The sequence below is a fragment of the Rhinoraja longicauda genome, chromosome 28 (assembly GCF_053455715.1).
Source record: "Rhinoraja longicauda isolate Sanriku21f chromosome 28, sRhiLon1.1, whole genome shotgun sequence".
In the NCBI taxonomy this organism is placed as follows: Eukaryota; Metazoa; Chordata; class Chondrichthyes; order Rajiformes; family Arhynchobatidae; genus Rhinoraja; species Rhinoraja longicauda.
In genome coordinates, this window is record NC_135980.1 from 15,789,634 (window position 1) to 15,807,477 (window position 17,844).

The 17,844-nt window shown below is 46.9% G+C and overlaps 1 protein-coding gene across 1 annotated transcript in view; it reads left to right on the forward strand.

Annotated features, from left to right (window-relative positions):
* The first annotated feature begins 752 nt into the window (after positions 1-752).
* The window catches only part of palm1a (paralemmin 1a), a 138,847-nt gene continuing 121,755 nt past the window's right edge, over positions 753-17,844 (forward strand). Inside the window, exon 1 of the mRNA XM_078424161.1 lies at positions 753-962. Coding sequence (XP_078280287.1) covers positions 946-962 — 17 coding nt within the window. The 5' untranslated portion in view covers positions 753-945. The remainder of the gene's footprint in view (positions 963-17,844) is intronic.

The following is a 17,844-nucleotide window of genomic DNA, read 5'->3' on the forward strand; positions in this document are numbered from 1 at the left end:
CCAGGAAATTCCTCTCCGACCCCAAGCTAGGCGATCGAAACTTGTCCAGGAGATTACTCAGGTCTTACTATACTAACAATAGCTCATGTCCACTTCCCTGCCCGCTCCCCGTAACCCCTAATTCCCTTGCCTATTAAAAAACAATCTATTTCCGTTTTAAATTTATTTAACGTTCCTGCTTCCACAGCTCCCTGAGGCAGCGAATTCCACAGACTGGAAACAGGCCCTTCGGCCCACGTGTCCATGCCGACCCGTTCAAACTAGTCTATGTTATCCCACTTTCTCATCCACTCCCTGGGGGCGATTTACCAAGGCCAATTAACCTACAATCTTTGGGGATGTGGGGGTAAACCGGAGCACCCGAGGGAAGCCCACGCGGTCACAGGAAGGACGTGCAAACTCCACGCAGACAGCACCAGAGATCAGGATCAAACCTGGATCAACCCTGGATCAAACCTGGATCAAACCTGGATCAAACCTGGATCAAACCTGGATCAAACCTGGGTCTCTGGTGCTCTGGGGCAGCAGCTCTACCAGCTGCGCCACTGTATTATTCCCGCCTGTGAGTAGTTCAGCCAAACCCAAACCATTAAAAATGTCATCAGTGTTTTATTTTGAATGGTGGCTCCAGTTTTGTTTTTAATGTAATTGCATGGACCTTCAGGCAGCTCCAGGAGAGGCGGTCAGCGTGCTGGGTAATGCGGCCAGTCTCCAGTAGGGGCGCAGTGACACTACTGTGAGCAAGAGGCTTGGAGCTGAACAAACACAGGACACAGACACTGAGATGTGAAGCTGTTCGCTGGTATCAGCCTGTCAAAGCAGGGGGGGGGGGGCTTTCTGAGTGAAACAAACACCCTCCAACTGTGCACACAGACCCGGCTGCACCTCCTCCCAACCAGGATCACAGAGAGACTCCCCTCCGTCAGCATCAGCAGCGCAGAGTGAATGGCACTGGCAATGGAGTAAGTGGTTTTAAACTGATCCTATGGAATAGGCTATTGATCCAAGCGTCCGGGGTGGGTGGGTGGGTGTGGATGTATCATGAGGCTGCTGCTGTCTGTGAGAGCTGTGTGCATGCTCTGCTGTTGTAAGGCTGGGAGATTCAGTGCATTGCACTCAGCTGCGATGGCATTGTGGTCACACCTATTCTTTGTTGCAGCGTGCTGGGCTGGGATTGTGTGTTTTGATTTCAAATACAGTAGTGAAATGGCTGGGATTTGAGTGCACTGATTCCCAACATGGCTGCATCACCGAGGATCTCATCGCAGCTTACAGTGGATGCTTATTTTCAGTCAATATCGGGGCTGCACAAGTCAAGATTCATTATTTTATTGAGGGGAGATTGTACCAGGCGTGATCCATTGTCTCTGTCAGCCCAGCTCGTAAGCTGATGCTCTCTCAGTCCTGACAGAAAGTTAGCTGGTTCATTCCTCTTCTCCACCTATGCCTTGGGTGTACCCAGAATACAAATTAACTGTTTATTGGACGGTTTATTTCAGCGTGGCACCTGAGATAGTTTGAATGATTTTGTTGCCACCATGGCCTGAATTTCAATGTTGTGAGTGAGGCTGTTTCAATAACAGCTTGGCCATTTCGAGAAATGTTGTACCAGGCGGGGTTTGGAGAATGCATCTCCCCTCCCCAGCAGCTGTGTGGGAAGGCTGGGAGGGGAGGGGAGGGGAGGAGAGGAGAGGTGCTACATTTGCCTTCAGCACCCAGAGCACCAGCCTGCCAACCGGGTGAGGGTACCAGTCATCAGCTGAAGGGCAGCGGGTAGCCTGTGTGCAGTCTGGGGCTTGTACAGCGCACCACATCGGGCCCAACCTGCCTTGGCTGTGCCAACCACTGCCCCCCAATGCCTGAACCATTCTTAAGCCGGCGTTAATTAATTGATTGAAAGATACAGCATGGAAGCAGGCCCTTTGACCCACCAATTCCACGCTGACCATTGATCAGAAGTCCATTTTCTTTTTCAAAAAGGCAGGCGTAGCTGGGGCCCATGTGAATTGTGAAGAAGGGTCCCAGCCTGAAACGTCATCCATCCTCTTTTCCAGGGAGGTATCGCAAAATGCTGGAGTAACTCAGCAGGTCAGGCAGCATCTCTGGAGAGAAGGAACCCATTCCTTCTCTCCAGAGATGCTGCCTGACCTGCTGAGTTACTCCAGCATTTTGTGATACCTTCGATTTGTAAGACCAGCATCTGCAGTTCTTTTCCTACACTCTTTTCCAGGGATGCTGCCTGACCTGCTGAGTTACTCCGGCACTTTGTGTCTATCTACTGACCGTTGATCACCCATTCACACTAGTTCTGTGGTATCCCTCCTTTCCCAACACTTCCTACGCACAAGGCGGAATTTACAGAGGCTAATTAACCTACATGCCCACATGTCTTTGGGATGTGGGAGGAAACTGGAGAGCCCGGTGGAAGCCCACGAGGTCACAGGGAGAACCTGGAAACTCCACACCTCCACTGATCCTGAGGTCAGGATCGAACCTGGGTCTCTGGCGCTGTGAGGCAGCAGCTCTACCAGCTGTGCCACTGTGTCGCCCTGTGCTGCACTGTGTTTTCCTAGGTGTTCAAGGATCCACAAACTATTCAACTGTAGGAGCCCCACCAATTCATGCTTCCAGCTTCTATGTACAGACATAAAAGGCATACAGATGATGTATAATTACACCTGCATGTACACATCTACATGCACGCAAATACACTCTAACATATGAACATAACATACATGTTATTTCTTGCACAGATGCACAAACTTTAACAAAGAAACATATACGGGCACCCATGTTACAGCACACATGAAAACTCATGCATGTACATCTATGGAGCAAATGTTTACATGTAGGCACACACGCACATGGATATACATCCACATACGCAAACATGCAAGGTCAACTTTGGCCAATTTTCCCAAAATCGGAATGGTCAGACCCTTTTCCCAAGGTGGAAATGTCAAGGAGGGCGTAACTTAAAATTTGAGGGGAACATTTTAAAGGAAATGTGCTTTAAAGGGCAAGTTTGTTTATAAGAGAGTGGTGCATACTTGGAATGTGCTGCCGGGGATGGTGGTGGAAACAGATCCAATAGTGGTGTTTAAAAGGCTTTTTGAGATGCAGATGGCTTTGTGGTGAATGGAAGGACTTGGATCATGTGCAGGTGGAAGAGATTCATTTAATTTGGCTTTCATGTTTAGCACAGACAGTGTGGGCCGAAGGGCCTACTCCTTTGCTCTACTTTTCCATGTTCCTCTTAGTTACTCACGGATCGCAGGGCCAGGTGTTGTGCCTGGACTAACTCCCAGCTCTATTGGAATTCTATGCGGTGAATAGGAAACTGTGCTAACTCAGAGTGTTCAGTAGCTGCTCAGTGCACCAATGATGGGCACCTGCTTATACAGGTGGATTACTGCCACCGGGCTGGATATGTTCAGAGTGTTTACTGCAGACAATCATTCCTGAGAGTATTGAAGCCATTGTAAATGTACGGTGGTTAATGACGTTAGAGCTGACACATGTTCGTGTGTTGAGGTTGTGTCAGCCCATAATATGATTTGGAGCTTTGTCGTACAGGTGTACCCACAGCATGCCTTGGAGTAGCATTACACAGAGGGGGCGCAGTGCTCATTGGAGACATAGTTTACAGCTGTGCCTGCAGCATGCATTGGAGTTGTGGTGTACAGATGAGCCCGCGGCATGCACTGGAGTCTTGTTTTATTGCGAGCCATTTGGAGTAGGGACAAGCATGTGCTGTATTCAACCCCACACCACATCCAAAATACAGTTGTGCACAAAGGCTGTTCCTCCATGGTGTCATACCACAGTGGACAATGGGGATTGTGGGGTAGGTGCAAGCTGGCAGCTTGTGGTGGGGTGGGCAAGAGTGGGAGTGGGAGTGATCAATAGAGAATGAAACAAGGGTGGAGTTTGAGTGCGTCAAACTTACATACAGAAGATCAAGGGGGTTGGAGAGTTTTGCAGTGAAGGGAGGATAAGAGTGGGAGGATTGGGGTGGGAAGGTCAGAATGGACTGGTGAGAGACTTAAGGTGAAGAGGAGTCTGGGTGGACAGTGAGTGAACGTCTGGGCAAAGTGGAGAGGAGATCATTGCCAGGATGTTGAGGAAAAGATTGGGCGAGGAGCCACGGAACACTTGGGCAGGGTTCAAGAGTTCATACACTAAAATGTAGGAAGGAAACACAGAGCCTGGGTTACACAGAAAGTAGACACAAAATGCTGGAGTAACTCAGCAGGTCAGGAAGCATCTCTGGAGAAAAGGAATAGATGACGATTTGGGTCGAGACCCTTCTTTAGAATGAGAGACAGGGGAGAGGGTAACTAGAGGTATGAAAAAGTACAGAACAAATCAGAGGCAGCACCGATGGCCACGGAGCCCACAACGGTCCATTGTTGGCTGTAGAGTAGGTGATGATGAAGGGATACGAACAGTGAATCTAGCAGAATGACTAGGGTGTGAGAGGGACAGAGAGAGAGGGAATGCAAGGTTTACTTGAAATTAGTGAAATTAATATTCATACCACTGGGTTGTAAGCTGCCCAAGCGAAATATGAGGTGCTGTTCCTCCAATTTGCCTGTGGCCTCACTATGACAGTGGAGGAGGCCCAGGTCAGAAAGGTCAGTGTGGGAATGAGAAGGGAAGTTAAAGTGTTTGGCAACCAGGAGAGTGCGTAGGCCTACGTAGACTGAGCATAGGTGGTCAGCAAAACAGTCACCCAGTCTGCGCTTGGTCTCACCAATGTGTAGGAATGGGCTCGGTGTGGACTGTGGTCCAAATGGAGCTCAAAGAGTTAAATTCTAAAGGTGAGGTGGGAATGACTACCCTTGGCAGCGTTTGACCAAGTGTGACATCGAGACGCCCTGGTAAAACGAACCCATGGGAATCAGACAGAAAATCTTCCAGTGGCTTGGGTCAGAGCTCACACAAAGGAAGATGGTTGTTGTTGTTGGGGATCAATCATCCCAGCCCCAGAACATCATTGCAGGAGCCTTGACCCATCCATCCTCCAGTCACTTGTTCTCAATCATATGGTAAACCACTAACCAAGTCACAACATTTGCCACAGTCCAGTTTCATTCACAATTCTTCCTGCAGCAGGTTAACATTCAGACATGAGTTGAAAAGTGGTAAATAATGTTTGAACTACAAAACTGCTGGGTGAAAAGCATCTGCAAAAAGAGAGTGCGTAAACCACCTCTCCTGGACACTCAATGTCTTTACCAATGCTGTGCTTCCCACTGTCAACAGTCTGGGAGACACCATTAAACAGAAATTCAAATGGATCAGCCATATAAATCCAGTGGCTACAAACGCATATCAGAGGCTGAAGATAGGCACAAAGTGCTGGAGTAACTCAGCGGGTCAGGCAGCATCTCTGGAGAAAAGAAACATGGCGTACGGAACCCTTTTTCGGACTCTTCCTTTTCTCCAGCATTTTGTGCCGATCTTCAGTGTAAACCAGCATCTGCAGTTCCTTCCAATGCACATCAGAGGCTGGTTATCTTGTGGGGAGTGACTCGCATCCTGACTCCATAAGATCTTTCAACCATCTACAAGGTACATTGCCATACTCTACGTTGCCTGGAAAAGTATACCCCTAACCACTCACAAGAGCCCGACACTAACCTGGGTAATGCAACCACATGATTGGCATTCCGTCACCACCCTCAACATTTTCTTGCAGTGCCACCTGCATTCTGTGCCTGCTGCATACGACCAACTTGTAATTCTGATTAGAATAACCTGCAGCCCAGTATCAGCAGATGTGAGCCAGCTGTGGTTTTCTACTGAAACTCACCATCGAGTGATGACAGGGAGCCCGTGTGATTCCAAGTGCAATGATGAAGAGGCTCTTATTCCGTAAAGGCACGGCCCTAGAAATTCCATTGAGCCGTCCAATGTTTTTATGCTCTACATAATGTGGAGTTTTATCTAATGCATTGCTGGAGTGCTCTGTGTACATGTCCATAAGCTTGGTAAACTCACTTGCTGTCCTCTGTGCATAATGGTCTATGCGTACTTTGGTTCGTGCACGTACGATGCCTGTGCGTTGTGGGGCTGGGCTACATGAGCGAAAGATCAGGACCTCCTCCAGTGATAAATAGAGGGCTCACCTCCATCCAGGGCTCAGCCCAAGGATGAGGTTATAAAGGCCCATCAAACATGCTTGATTGTAGCACAGTGAACACTTTAATCTCCAAAGGTTTTGGAGAACGTGTCCAGCGATCCCCGAAGGACAGCTTGTTAAGAAGGTAGACGCAATGTGTCGGAGTAACTCAGCAGGTCAGGAAGCACCTCTGGAGAAAAAGGATGGGTGATGTTTTGGGTCGGGACCCTTCTTAAGAAGGTAAATGGGGTACATTTTTGACATGTATTTACTGGATGTTGGCATTGCCAGCAGAACTAGCTTTTATTGTCCAAAATGAATCTTCCTTGAAAAGCAGCACAGTGGCGCAGCGGGTAGAGCTGCTGCTTCACAGTGCCAGAGACTCGGGTTCGATCCTGACCTCGAGTGCTGTCTATGAAGGGTTTGCACATTCTTTCTGCGGCCAGATGGGTTTCCTCTGGGTGCTCTGGTTTCCTCCTACATCCCATAGATGTATGGGATTGTAGGTTAATTGGACTCTGGAAATTGACCCTGGTGTGCAGGGAGTGGATGCAATTGTGGGAGAACATAAAACCAGTGTGAACAGGTGATCGATGGTCAGCATGGACTCGGTGGGTCGTGGGGCCTGTTTACCTGCTCTATTTCTAAACTAACTAAAACAAAGATGTTGACGACTCACCATCTTGAGCTGCTGCAGTTCTTCTGGTGAAGATCTCCAACAAGGCTGGTACGGACGAGCTACATCCAGTGACAATAAGGGACCAGTGATACATCTCACGGGGATGTTGCAGATGATGGTGTTCTGGGGCTCCTACTGCCCTCTGGTGTTTTGCTGTTGAAAGTTGTGACTTCCTCAGACACTTTGAAGTGACTTTGGAAATAGCCATGGTGGATTTTTACAAATGAATATAACATCTATCTATCTATATACTAAAAGTCTCGTTTGTTTGTTTGTTCCTGAACTGCAGCCAAAGCGGTACACGATAGCGTGACAATTTTAGCCCCACCTTACTCACCGTCGTCCCTTTGGTGCTAGTAGAAGGTTTTATTGAAATTGGTGTTATATTTTTTAAGTTATTCACATTTTAAAGTTTAAATCTATCTCCGAGGGGGAAGGGAGGAGGGAGGGAGGGGAGGGGATTGGAGTTGGAGGGAGGGGAAGGGGAGGGGAAGGGAGGGGGGTGGGAAAGGGGGGGAGGGAGGGGAAAGGGGGGAGGGAGGGGAAGGGAGAGGGGAAGGGGAGGGGGGTAGAGGGAGGAGGGAGGGAGGGGGAGGGGGGAGTGGGTGGGGAGAGGGGGAGGGGGGAGTGGGGGAGGAGAGGGTGCTGCACCAATGCAGGAGAGGTTTGAGCCCAACGGGTCCACTTGATCTAGTAAACAGTAGATATAAGGGATGGGCTGTGCCATCTTGCTCTACCATTGGCAGCATGGCAGCAAATACACTGGGACATGCACACACAGATACGCACAGGACAAATATACACAGACCGCCACTGGGAAAAATACACATCGAGCACCACTGGAACAAATACACAGGGAGTTCCACCGGACAAACACATACAGACCTCCAGCAACGTAGTGGGATCGATTGGTTCCAAGGTGCAGTTGTGTAAGAGGGTTGTTCACTCCCCAGTGGCTCATGTCCCCCTGACTTTCCAGCAGATGGTCTCAGCAGAAGTTGGCCAAAGAGTTGCCTGGGCATCACAGCACAGCGCACACTATATGGCCTGGCACACCAGGTGGATCGAGAGAGACCTGGGAAACCAAGCAACACAAATCTGCCTTCCCATCGGGCTCCAGCTTTAAGCTCGTAATCTGGATGCTCAATGCTAAACTGCAGAGGACTTCCTGGTTTTGGAGTGTGTGAAGAATTTCCAATCATCTCTCTGGCCAATGTTGCATTCAAAATGCAATCAAAATGTTGAAAGAAAGAAATAACGTGCATGTCACAAATTCACACTGTTAGGATATCCTAAGTAATTCTCAGCATGCTAAATATTTTAAAAGTATGGTTTACTATTGTAAAGCAGGAATGTATTGGAAGTGTTCACTAGCAGTGTGGGAACCATGCGCTCTCCATTACCTGATGGCTTGGGACATTTCTGCAGCATGTTGTCAAATACCCGTCACGGTGGTAGTTTGTACCCGGGTGGAGTCCTTCAGTGACGGCTCCACTTGCAGCTCCAGTTTGATGCCCTCAGGTTTCCTGTTGCACGAAACTCCACGTTCCTCCAGGGTGGAGGAATATTCACAATGGCCTCATCGCAATCTGAAATGAAAGCAGAAATCATCAGTGTGAAGCTTGTGATCGGGGTCACACGTGTAAGATGTTCTGGGGCTGAAGTGTCAAAGGTTACAGGGTGAAGGCTGGACAATGTCGTTGAGGGAAAAATAGATCAGCCACGAGCAGACTCGAGGGGCCGGATGGTCTAATTCTGCCCCTTTATCGTATGGCCTTATTTGGCTGCAGATGATTTTTGGGGGAAAACAACGAAAAATCACCATAAACTCAAAGAGCTACACAGTAGAAAAACAGGCCCTTTGGCCCACCGTTGTGGCACGTTGGGCTGATCCAATTTGCCTGCATTTGTCCCACATCCCTCTAAGACCTTCCTGTCCCTGCATTTGTCCGTATGTCTTTCTGCCACCAGCCAGCTGTAGGAGAGATGCCATTAATCTAGAAAGACTGTGAGAAAGGTTCACAAATACCTGTGTGTTGCTGGAACTCGAGGGACTCAGTAATAGGAATAGCTTGGGCAAGTTAGGACTTTATTCCTTTGAACATAGAAGACTGAAGGGTGATCTTATAGAATAGAACTGTATAAAATCATGAGGGGAATAGATAGCGTGAAAACACACAATCTTTTTTCCCAGGGTTGAGGAATTAAGAGGAAGAGGGCGTATGTTTAAGGTGAGAGGCCAGACTTAATAGGAAATTAAGAGGAAACCTTTTCACCCAGAGTGTAGAACATATGGAATGAGCTGCCAGAGGAAGTGGTTGAGGCAGATACTTCATTTAAAAGGCATATGGACAAGTACATGAATAGGACAGGTTTAGAGGGATGTGGGTCAAATGTGAGCAAATGTGACTTGCTTCAATGGGCATCCTTGTCAACAACAGTGCCTGTTTCCATGCTGTATAACTCTGTGATAGTTGCTGCACATGAGGCTTTTGGGAAAGGATTTCAATTGACATCTACGTTGTCCACTCAACAAAAGAGACCAAACAGCCAATCTCTGTCAAGAGAAAGAAAGCACTCAAAAATGCCAAATTTAAACCAAAAAAGTAGGGAAAAACTGCAGATGCTGGTTTAAGTCGAAGGTAGACACAAAATGCTGGTGTAACTCAGCGGGTCAGGCAGCATCTCGGGAGAGAAGAAATGGGTGACATTTCGGGTCGAGACCCTTCTTCAGACTGATGTTATGGGAGGGGGTGGGACAAAGAAAGGATGTAGTCGGAGACAGGAAGACTAGTGGGAGAACTGGGTAGGGGGAGGGGATAGAGAGGGGAAGTAGGGCCTCCCTGAAGTTAGAGAACTCAATGTTCATACCGCTGGGGTGTAAACTGCCCAAGCGAAATATGAGGTGCTGTTCTTCCAATTTGCGCTGGGTCCCACTCTGATAATGGAGGGGGCCCAGGACAGAAAGGTCAGACTGGGAGGGAGTGGGAGGGGAGGTTGAAGTGCTGAGCCACTGGGAGATCAGGTTGGTTGAGTCGGACTGAGCGGAGGTGTTCAGCGAAACGATCGCCGAGCCTGCGCTTGGTCTTGCCGATGTAGAGAAGTTGACATCTTGAACAGCGGATACAATAGATGAGGTTGGAGGAGGTGCAGGTGAACCTCTGCCTCACCTGGAAAGATTGTTTGGGTCCTGGGATGGAGTCGAGGGGGGAGGTAAAGGGACAGGTCTCGACCCGAAACGGTCACGATCCGAAACATCACCCATTCCTTCTCTCCCGAGATGCTGCCTGACCCGCTGAGTTACTTCAGCATTTTGTGTTCACCTTAAACCAAAAAAGACTGCTTTTATATCGTGAAGATTTGAGGATCTAGTGTTGATGACAAGGGACCCATTGCAGTTGCCACATTGTTTAAATGCCTGTGGAAAATACATGCCTTTGAGAGTGATGGTGGGGAGGTGGGGGGTCGAGGCCATGTTTTTTGGGCTGACAGAGGTTTTAAAAGATAATATGAAAGACTCAAAGGATTTGGATATGTTGTTGTTCTGGGTGTGACTCCTATCCAAAGGTGTGCGGCATTTAACATATTTGATTTGTCTCCAGATTGAAGGGCACTCCACGGTCAGTCTGCACATAAGGAATGAAGGATAATTGAACAGTGTTGTGCATGAACCTAGGGCCATAGATCCACCTGCATAAACATTTTTTACAGCTAGTGTATAAAGGCCATGTTTACACTTGGAAAACAGTTGCTGGCCATAATGATTCTGACCTGTGGGAGCAACGTGAGTCCTTGCATTGCATTGGAATCCCAGCCAGTGCACATGATAAGAGGGGTCGGGACATTCCAGCACAGCTTAATGTGTGTTAGTCTGTCCAAGTATTATACGCAGCTCAATGGTCAATGGCTTCAGAACAGAGTACAGAACTCAGTCCATGTACAGAGTAATGACTGGGATAGAAGTGGACAAATCTGAATGAATGGGGACTTGTTCCAAATAAATGAGGTTCGGTATCTTTTACAATGAGTAATTATATTTTGTAATAATCTGGTCCCAGGTGGAAATTCGTCTTCTGCGGATTCTTATTCCAGTGATAATATGCGTCTTAGCGTCTTTGTACTTTAATTGTTAAGTCACGTCGAACAAGTCGGATTTTTTTTGGAGGGGATGGTAATTAAAGTATCAGGTGGTGGAATGGGAAAAAATGCAGTTTATAATTTTTCTATATTCATTGAACAAAGTGGGTTCCACAGGCTGAGCCAACATTTAATTGCTCATCCTCATCACCCTTGAGAAGGTGCTGATGATCTACAACCGCTGCCCTCCTTGTGCATACATCTATAACGCATTCAAGGAGAGAATTCCAAGATTTTGACCCAGTCACTGTGAAGGAACAGTGATATATTTCCAAGTCGGGGGTGTGTGGCTTGGAGGGCAATTTCCAGGTGGTGGTGTGTCCATATTTATGCTGCCTTTGTCCTTTTAGCTAGTAGTAGTCATGGATCTGGACTTCTATGCTATCCTATTAGAAGGATGAGAGGAGATCTTATCGAAACGTATAAGATTATTAGGGGGTTGGACACGTTAGAGGCAGGAAACATGTTCCCAATGTTGGGGGAGTCCAGAACAAGGGGCCACAGTTTAAGAATAAGGGGTAGGCCATTTAGAACTGAGATGAGGAAAAACTTTTTCAGTCAAAGAGTTGTGAATCTGTGGAATTCTCTGCTTCAGAAGGCAGTGGAGGCCAATTCTCTGAATGCATTCAAGAGAGAGCTGGATAGAGCTCTTAAGGATAGCGGAGTCAGGGGGTATGGGGAGAAGGCAGGAACGGGGTACTGATTGAGAATGATCAGCCATGATCACATTGAATGGCGGTGCTGGCTCGAAGGACCAAATGGCCTCCTCCTGCACCTATTGTCTATTGTCTATTGTGTGATAAGGATTCACACAGGAAACATTGGAACAAAAAAATTAAGTAAATTGATTTGTCCAAGCAGGGGATTGATTAGACAGTGAAAGTCAGAGAATTGGGCATATGGGTTTGTAAGCAAATTGGAAAGAATGACAAGTGGTATCCCACGGGAATATGTGCCGGGCCTTAACTAATGTGAAGTGTTATATAAATCAGTGAAGATCAATTGTCCAGTCTGTCACTGATTCAAAGTTTTGAAACATCGCAAGTCGTATAAAAGGGAAAAGAAACTTAGGTATTGATAGGTTAAGGGACTAGTTGAGAGTGTGGCAGATGGAATACAACTTTGGATGGTGTGAGTCTTTCCATTTTGCACCAAATTCAGACTAAAAGAGACAATTTGAGTCAATTTGAGAGACAATTTGAGTCAATGTAATATCATCCACTGTAGCAGGAGGATTAGAATAAGAAAGGGAGGAAGCTCTTGTCCTGACCTCAGGAAGGGTGTAATGGCTTGGATGGAATAAGTGTGGATTTGCCAGAGCATTTCCAGAACTGCAAGTTGGATTATGAGGAGAGGTTCCATGAAGTAGACTTGGATTCCCTAGAATGTCGAATGGAGACTATTAAGACAAGGAGAAAACCTTAAGATCAGAACCTTAAGATGAGAAAGGAAAGTTGGAGAAGATTGATGTCTCCATCAAGCAGTTGCAGCTCTTAGCTTACTGAATAATTTTAAATCAAGATGTGTGAGTTCTTACCAAGAAAATAAAAGGACAAGCATGTTAATCATCTGTAATGTCATTGAATGACCAAACTAGCTTAAAGGGTTGAACAGCCACCTGTGTTCCTTTGTCCCTGTGTATGTTGGGTCTTCTCTAAATGAGCAAATATCTTTTTGTAAAGCTCATCAATGCCTGTACTTCCTCAGAAGTCTGAGGAGATTTGGCATTAAAAGAAGGCAGCTAATGTCATCAAACACCACCTGGCCACGCTCTCTTCTCGATGCTACTATTGGCAAGCTTCTTTCCATCAACCTTCAGGTGCTTGAACCACCCTGAACAACCCTCTACAACATCTCTACCTCGGCAGAGATCCACTTTGGAGTTTAGATAGACACAAAAAGCTGGAGGAACTCAGCAGGACAGGCAACATCTCTGGAGAGAATGGGTGACGCTTCGGGCAGAGACCCTTCTCTTGGCCTGAAACGTCACCCATTCCTTCTCTCCAGAGATGCTGCCTGTCCCGCTGAGTTACTCCAGCACTTTGTGTCTATCTTTGGTTTAAACCAGCATCTGCAGTTCCTTCCTCCACTATAGTTGTACTTTGTACTTTGGTTGTAGTACTGTCATGGTCAGGTTTGTTTAGAATAACTGATAGTTTATTGTGTATTTATTGTTGTTGTCGCACCTAATATCCTTTAAAACTGCAGCAAGTATAAATTTAATTTGGGGTTGGATCCAGTGCATATAACAAATGAACACTGGTAATTCTTCGCTCTTTAATGTTTCTCACTCACTACCTTTATTGGTCAATCCACCGCTTGTGGCTGAGCAAGTCCTGGACCAGGACGGATCCGGGTTTTAAGCCCTGACTAGTGTCAAGAGAGCAGGGATTGACCAGGGATCCTGTGACTAATCGGAATCCTACGAGTTCCACAGAAGAGTGAGGTGTGACCCCTGTACAAATGTAACAAAACATATCTATGTTAAAGCTCACCCCATCACCCAGGTGCGCACCCATTTCTCCCATTATCCCCCACTTCCCCTCCACTCCCCTCCTCTTTCACTTATATCCTCCCTCGGTCTTTACATTTCACTCCTCTCTCACTCTACTGATCTCACACCTTGTTCCCATTTTGTCATCCTATTGTCTCCATTTCATCTTTAGCCTTTGTCCACACCTCTGCCAATGAACCCCTTCCCCTCACCTCTATTCACCCATCGCTTGTCAGGCTTTGCCTCGCTCATTACATATAACTAAATCTAAAATAGCCTGTTCTTGAGTAGGTTTCATAATATTTTGCTCTAAGAAACACGATGGTGCAGCCACAGAGTTGCTGCCTGACAGCGCTAGAGATCCGTGTTCGACCCTGACTATGGGTGCTGTCTGTACGGAGTTTGTATGTTCCCTCTGTGACCGTGTGGGTTTTGCCTGGGTGCTCCGGTTTCCTCCCTCACTCCAAAGGCATACAATACAATACAATACAATACAATATATCTTTATTGTCATTGTACAGGGGTACAACATGATTGGGAATGCGCCTCCCATACGATGCAATAAATTAATTAGCTAGTCAGTATTAATTTAAACAACCCAATGAAACAAATTAGAACAGTTTTAAAACAGAATAAAGTGCAAGTAGATCTGTGCCGGTTCACTGTGCGATGTGACCATCTGGCTCAGCAGGACCGGTTCATAGCAGCTATGGCCCTGGGGATGAAGCTGTTCCTGAGTCTGGAGGTGCGGGCATAGAAGGCCTTGTATCGTCTTCCCGATGGTAGAAGTTCAAACAGACTGTTGCAGGGGTGTGAAGAGTCTTTGTGGATGCTGGTGGCTTTTCTGAGGCATCGTGTGTTGCAGATGCGCTCCAAGGCTGGTAGCTGTGTTCCGATGGTCCTCTGAGCTCTATGGACTACCCGCTGAAGAGCTTTCCTCTCTGCCTCCGTGCAGCTGAGATACCACACAGGGATGCCATGTGTTAGGATGCTAACACATGGCACAGGTTTATAGGTTAATTGGCTTTGGTAAAGATTGTAAATTGTCCCTGGTGTGTAGGATAGTGTTAGTGTGTGGTGATCGCTGGTCAGCGCAGACTCGGTGGGTCAAAGGGCCTGTTTCCGTGCTGCATCTCTAAACTAAGATTGTAAGATTATAAACAATCCATGACGGATTGCTCTTCCACAGTTCTCTTGCGAGGTTTGATTAGTCCAATCAATATACAGATTAAAGCCAGCAGTTCTGGGGTTGAGGGATGGAGGGGAGGAGGGTGGGGGGAAACAAGAGGACATTATGAAGGTGGCTTCATGATGCAGTGTTGGCCAATGATAAAAGTTAATATCATGCTGAATAGGATAAAGTATCTTTGCTGTGGAGAGCATTGCACGTGAACTGCACTTACCAAATTCATTGGGTTGTAGCTCCATGCAAGCACATCCCTCACTGAAAATCATAGATTCATACAAAAGATTCGACAAGCCAGCGACTAGCTGTGATTCATTAGGTAGTGCACTTGACTGTGTTAGGAGGAGGTTGAAGTGCCACTCTGAGTCATATCTCGGAGGGTGTTGTCTTTCTATTGCGATTTAAACCGAGGACCTGCCTTCTCCCTTGTATGTACATGTGAAGGACTGTTTGGATGGTATTAAGAGCCGCAAGATCACATGTTGGAAGCACACCAGGGCCTTGCTGCGATGGCAGTAGGAATGGATCACTTCACAGACCATCACCGTATCCATCCGAGCCACCTCCAGACCCAGCTCTGGCAGAGTCCGTGGCACCCACATCGGCCTCATCATTAATCTCAGGACCCACAGATCTGGAGTAGCAATGAGTCGTCCTCAATGCTGAAGGACTGCCAAATGAAGAAAAGGGAAAATATGTAAGATCCAGCAGCATCATTTGAGGAAGAGAAACCTTGTGGATCTGATGTCTTGGTCTAGCATTTATTGTTGAGAACTAGGAGATCATTTGCTTGCCATCTCTCTACCCTCTGTAGGAAATTGCCGCGCAAAATCTAATTGTCCTGGGATCTTGCCATGTATACCCAGCAGTCATTGCTCTTTGGAGACACAGGGAACTGCAGATGCTGGAATCTTGCGTAAAACACAAAGTTAAACGAGTAAAACACAACGTTCTTGAGTAAATCATCTGTGGAAGGAGTGGACAGGTGACGTTTCGGTTCGAGACTCTTCTTCAGACACATGTTATGGACAATGTGGAGTTATGGCTCCTTGCCATCCTCACGACCCAGCTGTTGTGTGACCTTGTCGTGCGAAGTCCAGCTGTTTGTGACCTTGCTTGCAACATCCTGCCGCCGTGCTTGCTGCACTGTGGTTGCAAGCTGCTGTATGTGAGGGGGTCTGGGATGTTCCGTGCTTGGGCTGCAGGGCTTTGTTTAACGTGGTCCCAGGATGCCAATTGAGCGACGATGAGCTTTACCTGTAGCTGATCGCAAATGCCAGTCTAATCCTGCCGAACCGTCAGTGGCAGACAGTACCTGCCCCGAAGCTTTCTTTCACTCAATTATTCCGGTCCCGTCGCACAATGAGGTCAGACAAAGCTCCAACCGGCAGTCACAGACAGTCTGGTTAACAGGCTCCCCAAGGCCTCTGCTTTCATGTAATATTCAGTGCACTCATCACGCAGTGTCAGTCTGATGGTGCTCCCATGTTAGCACGATTGCATACCCACCTCAAAATAAGGACACACAATTGTTTGTGTTGTCTGCTTTAAAAATATTTGCTTCATTACATTCAAGATCCTCCCTCAATTCTTCATCATTGTTTTGTGGGATTGTTCTTCAGACGCAGCAGCCATCCAGACTGCTCACTGTGCCTGCACTTTATCGGTGAGGTTTCTCCAGCTAACTCTGCTCCCTGTCTTTTCATAAGTTCATAGAAACATAGAGAATAGGTGCAGGAGGAGGCCATTTGGCCCTTCGAGCCAGCACCGCCATTCATTGTGATCATGGCTGATCATCCACAATCAGTAACCTGTGCCTGCCTTCTCCCCATACCCCTTGATTCCACCAGCCCCTAGAGCACTATCTAACTCTCTTTTAAATTGATCCAGTGAATTGACCTCCAATGCCTTCTGTGGCAGAGAATTCCACAAATTCACAACTCTGGGTGAAAAAGTTTTTTCTCGCCTCAGTTCGTAAGTTCTTAAGTTATAGGAGCAGAATCTGGCCATTCGGCCCATCAAGTCTATTTCGCCATTCAATCATGGCTGATCTATCTTTCCCTCTCAACCCCAATCTCCTGCCTTCTCCACATAACCCCAGACACCCGTAGTAATCAAGAATCTGTCAATCTCCACCTTAATAATATCCATTGACTTGGCCTCCATAGCCTTCTGTGGCAATGAAATCCACAGATTCTGACTAAAAAAACTCCTTCTTATCTCCTTTCTAAAGGTACGTCCTTTTATTCTGAGGGTATGGCCTCTGGTCCTAGACTCTCCCACTAGTGGAAACATCCTCTCCACATCCACTCTAACCAGGCCTTTCACTTTTCCCCAGAATCCTAAATATTTCTCCTTTCCGATATTTCCAGTACTGAACACTCTTTGCCTCAGTTTCTTACACCCAGCAAATCAGCCCACTTGTTGCTGGGTGTAAAAAATACTCATCTCCCCTCTGGGGTTTTTGACCTCCAATTGCTCTCTCCATTGTCTCCACACTCCCCAAGGCTCTCTCCACCATTTTCAAACTTATGTTTCCACTTCAGTCACCCCATCTTTAATGTAATACTTGTATTGATGGGTTACCAATTCCTTACTTGTCTCGTTTACTTCCCAGCCCTTGCATTTATTCCTCTCTAGCCCTCCCTAACACTGAGGCTCAGTCCTTCAGCCTCCTGTATCATCCTGACTAGAGGTTCTAGGACAGACATGTGATAGGACCTGGGATAAGGATCTTCTCAATCCATGTGGTACCACAGTGGTGGGCTTCCCACCAATCCCAAATCTCTGATGCTTATCTTGTCAAAAGAAGACTCAGTTCCATCATTGACTCAATATTGAGCAGCAAAGTAATAAGAAAGTTTCCAATGCCTTTGGAATTCCTCAACTGATCTTCCATTGCTTCTGAAGAAGGGTCTTGACCCGAAACGTTACCCATTCCTTCTCTCCAGAGATGCTGCCTGTCCCTCTGAGTTATTGCAGCTTTTTGCGTCTATCTTCTATTGCTTCCACCTCTTTCCCAGCAGTAAATGTGCAACACAAAACAAAGGATTACATCCCCAACTAGATGGACGTTGTTTCTATTGAATCAAACCTTTCTCTAGGAATGTGAATTCTGATATGAAGAGCTGGGTGACTCCCAGGAGCAACTCAGCAGCACTGAAATAAATCGTTCTACTAATGTCTGAAATGACCGCTGTTTTTCTCTGTACATCCTGCGT